The 12,616-nt window shown below is 45.0% G+C and overlaps 1 protein-coding gene across 2 annotated transcripts in view; it reads left to right on the forward strand.

The window, feature by feature from the left end:
* The window catches only part of ZCCHC10 (zinc finger CCHC-type containing 10), an 87,007-nt gene that overhangs the window by 41,783 nt on the left and 32,608 nt on the right, over positions 1-12,616 (forward strand). For both annotated transcript variants that reach the window (XM_069244723.1, XM_069244724.1), the window contains exon 2: positions 940-1,101. In XM_069244723.1, the coding sequence (XP_069100824.1) occupies positions 940-1,101 (162 nt within the window). The remainder of the gene's footprint in view (positions 1-939; positions 1,102-12,616) is intronic.

Below are 12,616 nucleotides of genomic sequence, written 5' to 3' on the forward strand. Positions count from 1 at the left end.
CAAGAGGTCTCCATACACTCCTGGACCCTTGGTTGCTGTGCTAAAGGTGACTAGATTTCCGCGGTTGGTGCTTTCATCTTCTAGGTGCAATTTTGAACCTTAAAATTTTAAAATATCACAACTCTGGATGTACTGATAATATTTTTTTTGTTTTTGTGTTAAATAATGTATTCAAATGTACTCTAGTTTTGTAAACTGGTTTGGGATTTTTCTTCTGTTGTGTTTTCACTCTGTTTCTGTATGTGGGCTGCATAAATACTTTACACATTGCCCCTAAGTGAAGCCTGACTGTGCCAAACTACCCAGGGTTAAGCACAGGTAAGTTTTTAGTGACTTTTTTCAGTTCATCTTGCAAGGGATTGTTGCAGTTGCTTGACCAGGGCTCACACCCCAGTCAACCAACAACCCAATTTCTCACAACCTGCCTTTGCTGTTAGGCCCCTGTTATGCAGAGGAAAGCATCGCCTCCTAAAACATTTGTCACGTGTGATGATACACCATTTCGTCTTTACATATCCATTGCTCAAATTACCTTATCTTTTTTTTTTTTAAGGACATTTGATAATTTGCCAGATCGGTTAATTGTACCCACACCAGTTTCTGATTCTGCTTGTATTGAGATTGACACCCATGGAAGTAATGACTGAATGAGCAATGGAAAGTAAAATGAGTGTGTCCGCTTGCACCGGAGGATGTAACTGTTTTTGTCGAGCTTTACAGTGCTGTGTGGATTCTGTTTTGATGCAGCTAAATCATTTTTCTATTGTGTGTACACATTTCTATTTCTGTGCGTAAGTTGGCTAGATGCATTTCTTTCATTTAGCTGTATAATCTATTATTATATCTCCCACTTGTTTGTAGAGAGATCTTGGTAAGAGTTCGTAGGATCTTTGAACCTGAAAATAGTGCTCTAAATATCACTGTGCGTTTTCTTTGTAGAGAAGCAAACAAGCAGCATGTTCGATGCCAAAAGTGTTTGGAAATGGGACACTGGTCTTATGAATGTACCGGGAAAAGAAAATATCTTTACAGACCTTCAAGAACTACAGAACTGAAAAAAACACTCAAAGAGAAAGAGGCGAGATTGGTACTGCAGCAAAGGTAAAGAAAGCTGACTAATAACCATAAGTGTGGTCTTTATGTGGGAAAAAAAACTGCTTGCTAATTGCAAGAAAACTTTAACTTTCAAACCTGCTCCTGCAGATAAAGTGATCTACCACTAGAGTGCACCTCAGTGTAGGCCAGTGAAGGGGCAGTAGCAACTCTCTAGTATGGTCAAAATACACTTTAGGATGTTTCCCGTCTAATAGAATCTTGTGCTCTGTTAAGACAGCAGTGTAAAGGTGGAGTTACTTGCAATGGACCTAAGGTATCGAGCTCACTGGGGGGAAAACACACATGAGATCAGAGAAGTTTAAAGTGCAAAGATTCTGCTGCTCTCTTCACAGGTGCTACGACATTCATAAAAATAAGTATTAAAAGGTGTTACTGGGCAAACTTATGGGCCAAATTATATGCAATAAATAGTTGGATCATGGTGAATAGGTATAGAGATCCTTATGTAAGGGTACTGGGTCAAGGGGGGAACGTAAAACATAAAATGTGAAGCACTTCAGTGTGCTCACAGATATCTAGTTTATTTGGGGCAAAGTGGCAAGATGAGTGAGAAGTTAAATGAGAAGACCGGGTGAGACAGTCATTGTGTAGCATAAATTTGATTGCTGAATACTCACTCTTCTCCCAGTCCTAGTCCTCAGTTCTCCTCACATCTTGTCCCATACGAATACGTAGCATGAAGACTAATTGGGGTGCAGGCAATGGAGTATGATTAGAATATCTTGTATTGAAATGTCACAATTCTTGTTAAGTCATCAATCTGGTTCTACTAAATTACCAATTCACAAGCTTCTTTATACCTTCAACCAAAAGAACCTCACCAATCTGGACAATAAGTACAACCTCCCACAGTACATCTTTGTTTGTCATTATTTCTGGACAAATTCATCTTCTGATCAGATGATCATGCCAGTGTTTGTGCCCTGGTATTTTGTAAAAACCTAGACTATGTGCACTTCTGTAAATTTGAAATGCAACCTATTCTTTCTGGGGACCACATTCTAGAGCTCTTCATAGACTACAAATTCATTCCTGGTATGACCAATCCCACATCTATTTGTAGTTGAAGCTTAATTTATTGCAGACTCAACCCAACACTTGAACATGTGCTAACCTATCCCTTACAGGAAGATGCCTTTAAAAAAAAAAAATGTTAAACTTTTTTATTTATCCTTTTTACATTTAACATAACCAAATTCGCTGGACTATTTACAGCATTTCATGTTGTAAACATGGACTTTCATGATACCTACACACATTTCAGCTTTTATTCATGCACGGGGTCATCTGCCTCCTCTTCCTCCCCTTCGGTGCCTCCCATCAGCTCTCTGGTCATCGCTGCCCATTCCTGTCTGCTCCTGGGGCAGACAGAGGATCCAGTCAGGTAGATTCTGGCTAGTTTTAAAGGAGTAAAGTAGGCTTGGTGTAGGAAGTTACAATATGCAAGCTGAATTATGTGCTCACAAGCCCACTTCCACTCTATGGGAGTAAGAAGGGGCAACAGTGGCGAAAACCTAGCCATGTTTCCCTCACTGTTCTGGCCAGCCTTGCATATTGTAAAAAAATGTCCTAGTCCCACCCCAAACTGGTCCTGCACCTCTGCAAGTGTTGTGTGCTTATCTCATGGGACTAAATCTCCCATTGTTGTACAGCTCTTTCCCTCCCTGTCTCGTCTGCCAGGGTATCACAATCCTGTCTGGTGCTATCTTGACAAATGGCTGTAGCTATTTCAGCTCCAACGTACTAGTGAAGGGGAAGCACCCCTGCACCCTACGCATTCCGTCTCCGCATAGCTTTGCCATGATTTGTAATACATAGGGAGTTGTAGGGGTACTCCCCTTCCCATCATCAGCACCATTTGTTGTGCATTGTTGCCATAGCACCCATTTAGCAGTCGTTTCTCCCAGTCAGCTGTTGTGTACCCATCTTATGGCATGCTGGTGTATGCATCACAACTTTATTTAAAACTAAGTCAGGAAGTTCCAGACCCCACCTATTCTCTATCCAACTTTAGGGCATTCAGTGCTACTTTGCTACATTTACTAACGATATACACATTGACTCGCGCTTTCTAAAGGTGGCTCTTGAAATCTTTAAGTCTATTCTGGAGATGATGCAGAAAGCTTAGCAACACCATCGTCTTTGCTATTGCACGTTTCTCCCAGTCAGCTGTTGTGTACCCATCTTATGGCATGCTGGTGTATGCATCACAACTTTATTTAAAACTAAGTCAGGAAGTTCCAGACCCCACCTATTCTCTATCCAACTTTAGGGCATTCAGTGCTACTTTGCTACATTTACTAACGATATACACATTGACTCGCGCTTTCTAAAGGTGGCTCTTGAAATCTTTAAGTCTATTCTGGAGATGATGCAGAAAGCTTAGCAACACCATCGTCTTTGCTATTGCAACCCATCTTGCCAGCAACATGGGAGCGTATTCCAGTAGGCTATAGATTTTCTACAAGCCTGCTAGTACCCTACCCATATTGCTCGCATATTGCATCTCCTTCTTATGAGGAACACTATTAGCCCCAGGCATCTAAACTGTTCCATATCCCAGCGTAGTCCTATGCTTAGTGAATCAACCATGGAGATTTTCAGTAATCGACCAAAGAGCAAATTACTTAGTGCAGTTAATGCAAAGTCCTGTAACATCGCCAAACTTCTCTAGTTCAGTCCTCAGCAGCTGCATTGAGACATGCAGTTTCCGTAGGTTCACCACCATATCGTCGGCGTACATCAAGATGATGTGCTTTGCACTTTCGATTTCTGTTCCCCGGCTTGCGTATGTTGTATGTAGCACTTCTCCCATGGATAAAACCGTACTGATCCTTGTGTACCAATGTGCATAGTATGTATACGTTTTGATTTTCACAAGGTTTTGCATGGACAAGGCATCTTGCTCTGTTGCTTTTTTGAAAGAAAGTTGTGGCGGTGGGAGATCTTCACCCACATTCAAATTATCATGTTTTTCAGAATACTCTTTTGGAGGTAATTCGCTTTTAGTTAGAAAGTGGTATCATCAGTGAATTGATCATCTTTTTTGGTGTGGTTGTAATATGGAATCCTAGCCACACTTTCTGGGCATTAATGTGCCCTAGTCAGCTTTCTGTGCAGCTACCCCATGGATCACAACTTCTGTCTGGGTACAGACACCCATGCATGATATATGTTATAACCTCTGAATAGGTCCTAATAATGCATAGGTACTACTATTCGTGGGATACATTTTTCCAAGGGGCTGCAAAAGGATAAAACTGTCACTTTTTTGTTTAGTTGATTTTGCCCGTACTCTAGTGTGCAATATTCCATTATTTGCAAATATGGTAGGCTCCACGAACATATTTAGCCCTCAGAGTTCTTTTAAGGTCACTTCAAACTCCAGTTCAGAAGATGTGTAGCTTGACTGTCCTATTAAACAACAACCACTCCCTTCGCATTTTACTTAAGACAACCACCAAAAAACCTTTTACACCCGCTATAGTGTTAGTAGCCACAATTATCAGTCTCTTCTACTAAGTGTTCATGCTCCCATTAAAGTTCCAAAGACCCACGAGCTTCACAACTTGGTCTTTTTTTGATTTGCAGTGCAACAAACACCTTGCACTTGTCATGATTGTCCTACAATGGCTTCACCCTATGGAAAGATTGTATTGTAAGAGTCTTTGTAGCAAGGGCCTACACTTCCAGACCCCGGGATTCTTCTCTGTTGTTTTCATCTACTCCAGCTCTCCAGGATCTTAGTCAGTAAATGGAAACCTATTATCCACCTGCCCAACTGGTACTAAAGATAAAAAAAATTATCTATATATGGCACATCTGAGAGTACAAAGCTCATTAAAGTTTTGCAGACGTTGAAGTCTGTGGCCTGATTGCATGTGAAATTACAAAAGTGGCTCTTAAGGAAAGTGCACTGACCCACCACACTTGCCCACTGTGAATGCTCAAACATTAATTCCCAAGAGGAATGGCTGGTAAATGTCAAGCCCGTACTGAGACCATAAAAAAAACCTGGACCTCAAACCCTGAAATGCCCAAAGTCACTGCCCAAAAGGACTTCATGTATGAGCCTGCAAGAATAAAATATCCATAAGCTATAGTCCACCTCACCATCGCAGTTGCAGAATGAAAGGCTTTCCTGAACTCTGAAACCTTAATCTGAAGGCTGCTGGTTTGACCTACTGCTCATATGTTTTCTTTTGAGTGAGTGAGTAGCCTGTCAGTAGGTCCTATCAAACTATATAAAGCAGAAAGGGTTGTGGACTGCCCCTACTTCAGCATTGAACGCTAAAATAACAGTCACAGTGCCAACCTCAACCTTGAGCCATTGAGACAACACACCTGCAGTTGGCAAGGTGCTGCTTTGAGTTGTCACTTTTGCATGGTAAGGCCAACCCCTGCTCCCTGTTGGTTGGCTAATAACTAGTAGAGTATAGAGGGTACCAATGGTAAAGAGGAGGGATTGTGGCAGTGAACTATATAGTTCCTACTAGAACTAATCTCAGCATCCATCTACCTACCTAACACTGGTGATGGTGTAGCCTCCTTTTGAACCAGCAACTGTATCCAACAACTGGTACATTCAACCACATGTAGTTGTGGCTGTGAGGAAGCAGCAGTCACACCGGTAGAGGGATCTCATTTAGTGCTGCCATGGGTTATCCATATGGGAATGTTAAAGCAAAAAAGTAAATTTTATGTTTTTCTAGTGGTGTGACCGTTATTACTGTTCTTGCAAACATTCATTGATTGTGACAGCACACTTTTTTGACATACCTAAAGACCAGTGAAAGAGATTGCAGAGTGCCAGAAATTGAGTGTCTAACCTTCTTTGCAAACTGTTATTGGTTTCCTTGGCTTCTGTAAGTATATCTTACTAATAGATCTCCAGCATTAGATCTTTTATAGATCCACATGAAATTTGATCACTACCCTGTGTCTAGCGAAGATTTCCCCTGCAAGAAAATATTGAACTTATGTTATTAAACAAGGGCCCTGCAGAAGTACACTTTTCAACAGCTGACTGAGTCTACTTTTACATATATCTCCTTGCCATGCAGTGTTCCCTATTTTAAGCACCTCTCTTCAGATCTTGCGTGCAAATGCATAATCTATTTCCATGCACCAAGTGGCTCATTTAATGAGAAATTGGTGCCTGGGCATACCCCGGTGGTCCCTGTACCCATTTAAGTTATGTGTTGTGTAATGGAACATGAAAAAGGAATGTCCTTTATTCGTAGCATGTTTCTACTGTTACAAGAGAGACAACTCTTAAGATGATACAGAAAATAAAAGTGAGTGTTGGAGGTGTGAGTGTGGGTAGGTCCACTTGGATATTCATAGCTGAAAATGTTGATCAAGTGCACAGGACAAGGCCAAAATGCTGAGCAGAGGCAGGGAGGATAGAAAATAGAAGGAAACCCATAGAATCTCCTCTCGAAAGAGTGGCATCCATCACAAGAGAGAACATCTGAAGTATGTATCATTTCATTGCAGCAGGTCCTTAAAGATCACAAGGTAGCATCTCCTGCCATGCAATAGTAAAGCCATAGAACAACAGTAAGGAAAGATATCCCCCCTCAAAGAAGTACCTGGACAATCCCTTTCAAGAGGAATACAGGAAGCAGTAGGGTTCAGAGCATGTTTCATCCCTTCCTGGTTACAATATAATTGAGGAAGACCAGAATGAGTGAAGCCTGGCCTGTGGGATCAGTATGTGCCCCCACCCCCTCGTCTTAGTCCTCATAGCCACACAAAGGCACAGCATACTACATGCTTGTGATGGGAATAGTGTCATCCTAGTATTCCCAGCTGCCCAGTACAAGGTTAAAGAACTAGACTTCCTCTTATTGCTGTAATTGGAATTCTAAAAAATATCATTACCCTGCCTATAGTGGGCCACCTCTGAAAGAAAAGAGCCGTCAACAAGAACCTGACCTGTATATCTGCAGTACCGTCAAACTACATAAAAAAATATATAGTTCTGGACTCTGCTTCCACTTTCCTAGGGCCCATTCCAAAAGCCATTCTCCGCTGTAGGTGTCATCACGCTACCATTCGTTAAACCTCGCCGCAGTTCTTTCAGTTTCCGTGGAGAAAACCAGGAAGCACATCAAGGACCTGGGCTTAGGCCTTTAACGTTTAAACGTTTGAGACTGCATTCTTCATCATACATATGGACAGTACTGTAATGCTACTCACTTAGTAGAACGGACCAACTGAGAAGAAGATAAAACTGCTCCCAATCCTGCTGGACAACAGACGGGAAGAGGCCTGAAATACACTAGCAGTGGTAGGTACGCCTCCAAATACATAATAAGAGCATGTCTTAAAAACATTAGGCACAGGGTTCTGGCATGTCTCTTGGACATTTACTGTGAAGGCTTACAGGTTTCTGAGTTGAAGTTATGGATCAATGTGCTAGGCATGCCCTTCCTTGTCCAGACACTCTTTGGCAACAAATTAAATGGGGCACTGTAGGCCATCAAGGTCAACGCACAAATAGTTACAACTATGGGGACAGTTTCATTTTTTTAAGCAAGGTTCAGAGTCACACAGTTTGAGGTTTCCCTCTCCCCAGTTTCAGCAACAGTTCTTCTCTGCTCTGCCATATGGCTGTCAACACCAGTACCCGCAGAAGGACCGACAAGGCTTGAGAGCACCACGGTTTTAGCAGAGGGAGTTCATAAATGTGTGGTTCTGCCCAGTGGTAGAAATGATGTTCCAGGAACAGCAGTTGGGCCCACTAGGCTAAGCGGTGGGCATTGGCCACAAGCTCTGCATGCGGCACTCCCTTTCCTTGATCAGACAGCTGGTTAACATTTTGATGTTTGGCTACGAGCTGGGACAGCCCCACAACCCTTCTCCCATGAGTAACACAAAGATTTGAGGAGACTGCCTGTTCAGCAGGAAAGGAAATGTCAGAGACTCCTCACCACATATGTTATTGAACCAGTACCGGACATTAGAGGAACTACTCCAAGTACTTTTTGGTACAGAAGAAGAACTTAGGTCTACGGTTCTTCATAAACCTGCATTTAGTAAACCGGATCCTCTGAGAGCAGTTGTCCATAATGGAATGCTAGCAGAGCTGATCCCTAGTTGCTTCGCTCTGATGCAGATGACATTGTTTGACCTAGAGGAAACCTACTTTAATATCCATCAGCCAAAAAATGCACCAGAGTTTCCTCAGGGTCCTAGTGACTATAGGGCACTGCCACTACAAGGTTTTGCCTTCCGAACTGAAGCCTGACCTTAAAGTCTTGACCTTGTGCCTGGAATCGTAGTGGCTCATCTAAATGGGTATCTTCACTTACCTGGAAACCTGGTTTGTAGACTCTTAAAAGTACTATCGCTGACAAAGATAAGAGGTAGTACAGAGGTGTCTGAAGCTTTGCTCCAGGATGCCATTGGTGAAAAATAGAAAGCTCTCAAACTGCACCCTCTTCTATCCTTGGGGTAGTCTACTGCAGTGACTGCCAGAATGTTCATGGCCATTTGGGGTCTTGGAGCATCCTGCATCATCATGTTAGTGTTGTGCAGGGTTAGAATGAGGACCTTTGATTAAGTGCTCGACCTGCAGTAGCTGCAGGTGACCGGGAACTGGCAAGACCAGAATGCAGGCTACTAACAGAATGAAGGCATCCTAGACTGGTGGATCAGTCGCCATAGTCCGAAGAACACTTTCTTTTACATCCTCCACATCCAGTGATCAAAGAGGGCACGGATGCCTTCTTGGAAGTATGGGGAGCGCACCTTAGCTCCCTCTTGACAAGGGTTTTAGGTTCTGGACTTGGAAAAAAAAAAAAAGCTGCACATCAAGGTGAGGCAGTCAAATATACCCTGAGTGTATTTCAGGTGTGTCTCACAGGAAAGGCAACGCCAATTATGACAAACTAACTAAAATGATTTACATCCTAAAACAAAGCAGTACCTGCTTACTGACCTTGTGCAAGGAAGTGCATGACATCTGGGCTTGATCTGCCAAACTCAGTATTACCTGATGCCAAGACATCTGCCAGGCATAAAAAAAAAACAGTAAAGACTGATACAGCAGATAGGGGTCTGAATCAGAGAGCTGGACCAAAGGGTAACGGATGACCTGTTCAGCTTTCAGGGCATCTCAGGTACTTCCCGCAAGGCGAAACAGTTTCAGGGTGTATCCTCTGTGGATTGGAAAAGGGGTTTCATCTATGCATGCCTGCCAGTTCCTCTGCTCCAGTGGTTGGTGCGAAGACTGTTGGAGTGCAGTTGGCAAATGATACCGGCGGCCCCGAATTGGGTGAAGCAAGCCTGATTACTCAAACTGCACTACATATTAGAGTGCCCTCAACGCCATTGACTGCTTGTCACCCGAACAGGGATGTGGATGGGATTTTGCATCATGACCAAGCTTCTCTTCCAGGGGATCCTCATCAATAGTCATAAACATTGAATATTCCCGCCCTTGTGCGGGGACCCCGGAGCATATATAAAATATACACATATTATACATGTGTAACAAACAGTCATGCAGGCTATCATGTTAAAAACAGTCAAAAATGCTTTATTTCTATGAAGTTTTTTTTTATTTTTGTTTATTTTTTTATATTAAAGACTACAATAGAGCATAAATATGTACCCAAGCTCCTAAAACTAGGCTTAGGGAAGTAAGCAGTAGCAAACTCTAGAGAAAAAATAGAAAAAACTGCATTGAAAAACAATGAAGCATTCTTAGCCAATAGGCTGCATGCAGGTTAACACAGGAGAAACATAAAAACTTTGGCACCGTGCCTTTAAGACCCTGAGCACCTCCAGTATCCCACCATGCCTCAGGGGTGAAGGAAAGGTGACAGTTGGTTCACAGTTAGGTCAGTTCTTTTTTCCGGCTTCTTCTGAGAGGATCCTGGAGCATTGAGCTCTCAGTTTTTCTGAGTTTTTCTCAGAAAAATTCTTTAAAAAAGCGTTTTTTCACTTTTCACTCGACAAATAACATCTTTGTCTGAGCTAGGCAGGTTTTTTCTGACAGAAAAATGCCTTCACTTTTTGTCAAATGCCCTGCTTGTGGGAAGAAGAAGGCCCAGTCAGATCCCCACTCTCTGTGCATAGTGTGCCTGCCTCAGAGTCACTGCCCTGACACTTGTAAGTACTGCAAGAACATGTCTAGGAGGACTCTGAAAGACAGAGAGAAGATCCGGCTACATGGGCTTCAGGAGAGGCAAAGAACATCGTCCTCCTCACTTCCCATGCAGCCAGAAGGCCATTCTCAGGAGAGAATGGCCCGGTCGACGTCAGCAGGTAGGAAAGTACCTGTTTGTTCACCGTCGACGTCGTCGCTACCACTGTCTCACCGGTATAGGTCGACGGCGACACACCAGACGTCGAAGGAAACGGCATCGAGGGAACATCAGCGCAGGGGCAGGTCTCCGTCGACGGCAGCCTGCCGATCGACGTCGAGCCATCGCCGGCGTGTCCGGTCGCCGCCAAAGGCTGTGCGCCCCCGGCGTCAGGACACACGACGTCGAAATCACCACGACGGCACGAGAGACATCCACCGTCGACCTCCCATCGCTCCACGTCGAGGCACACGACGGCGAGCAGGTCGAGGTCCAAGGGTCGCCGTTCGACGTCGAGGCACTCTGCGTCGAGGCACTCTGCGTCGAGGCACTCAACGTTGAGGCAATAGCAGCCGGCTGGGCTCCCTTCGACGTCGAAACAACCATCGACGTCGACTCAGGTTTTACCGGCCCCACAGGGAGCAGAACATCGCCCCACGCCAGACAAGGTGCCATCTCCAGTGGTCTCCATACCGAGCGACTCTTCTCGGTCAAGAGCGGCATCATCTGGGCATGTCTCGCCCATCAATCTATCTCCGAGATGGCTGGAGAGCCTCAACAGACCAGCGGCCTCCCCAGATTCGCAATATTCGCGAATGTATTCACCTACTGCCTCCCTGCCAAGAACGCCATCACCAACAGCCAGGGCAGAACGGGCTCGTTCTGCTCCTCGCCAACCGACTGCAAGGCCTAGACGCTCTGCTACAGCGTCTCGCAGCAGGTCTCGCTCTCAACGAAGATCCAGGTCTCGGTCAAGAAGAAGATCACCCTCTTGGTCTTCATCAGGTTCATCTGTGGGGCGTTACTCACCCACCCTAACAGATTCACCACCTGCTAGAGTCTCACCGGTGGATGACATTACCACATTCAATGAGGTGCTGCTAAGAGGAGCGCAAAAACTCAACATAGAGGTTCCAGAACCATCTACCTCCTCATCGGTCATCTTTGAGACTCTACAACAGAGATCAGCGTCGAAAAAGTTGCTGCCTCTAGTGCCTGGTTTGTTGCAGCCAACCATGGACACTTTTCTGGCCCCAGCCTCGCTTAAGTCTGCCCCGGCTAGGATTCTCAATAAATACAAGGCTCCAGAACAGGACCCTTTGTTCCTCAGGAAGGATCCGCCACCGGACTCGGTTATAATAGCTGCCGCCCGAAAGACCCACTCGGTGGCATCTTCATCCACGGTACCCCCGGATAAAGAGAGCAGGCATCTAGACTCTCTGGGGAGAAAGATATGCGGGACGGCGGCTTCGGCTATGAAGGTCTCCAGTGCGTCTGCGCTCCTGGGCAGGTATGATCGTTCTCTGTGGGACTCCCTCAGTAGATTTACAGAAAAATTGCCCAGAGAGGACAGACAAGATTTCCAGGAGATACTACAAGAAGGATGCCTGGTATCCAACCAGATTATCAGCGCGGCAGCAGATGGGGCGGATTTGGCTGCTCATGGGTACGCGCATGGTATCTGTGCAAGGAGATCTTCCTGGCTGAGGCTCACTGGTTTGAAACAGGAAGCACAACAACGCATCCTGAATCTCCCATTTGCCGGGAACTCTCTATTCGGTGCCCATGCAGACGAAGAGATGGCCCGCATGAAGACCGAGGTGGATACCATGAGGGCGGTGGGCCTCGAAAGAAAGAAAGATTTCAGGCGGAGGTACAGGCCGTATGACAGGCGCCCTTTCCAGCAGAGGGTTCAAACCCCTCATTGGTCGCAAAGGTCACAGCAACGACAGGGTCGCCCTCTTTTTCAACGGAGAAACACAAGGGAGCGAGGGTCAAGTAGACCTCAACAGTCCGCTCCGAAAGCACCCACCAAGCAATGAAATCTCGCTTCCCTCGACACTGTACACCACTCCGGTGGGGGGGAAGTATTACGGCTTATCTTCACGAGTGGCGCTCTATCACAAGAGACAAATGGGTGCTCAAGATTGTCGAACATGGCTATTCTCTTCTTTTCAAACAGCCTCCACCACGCTTGCCACCAACCAAAGACAATCCATCTCATCTCAGCTTGCTACGCAAGGAGGCTCTCGCCCTCCTAAAAAAGAATGCCATAGAAAAGGTTCCGCCTGCACACAGAGGACAGGGGGTCTACTCCCGTTACTTTCTGGTGGCGAAGAAGGGTCGAGAGGGCGTTTTCAGGCCAATTCTGGACCTACGGCTGCTGAACAAATACATAAGGA

This window comes from Pleurodeles waltl, chromosome 7 (genome assembly GCF_031143425.1).
Source record: "Pleurodeles waltl isolate 20211129_DDA chromosome 7, aPleWal1.hap1.20221129, whole genome shotgun sequence".
Lineage (NCBI taxonomy): Eukaryota > Metazoa > Chordata > Amphibia > Caudata > Salamandridae > Pleurodeles > Pleurodeles waltl.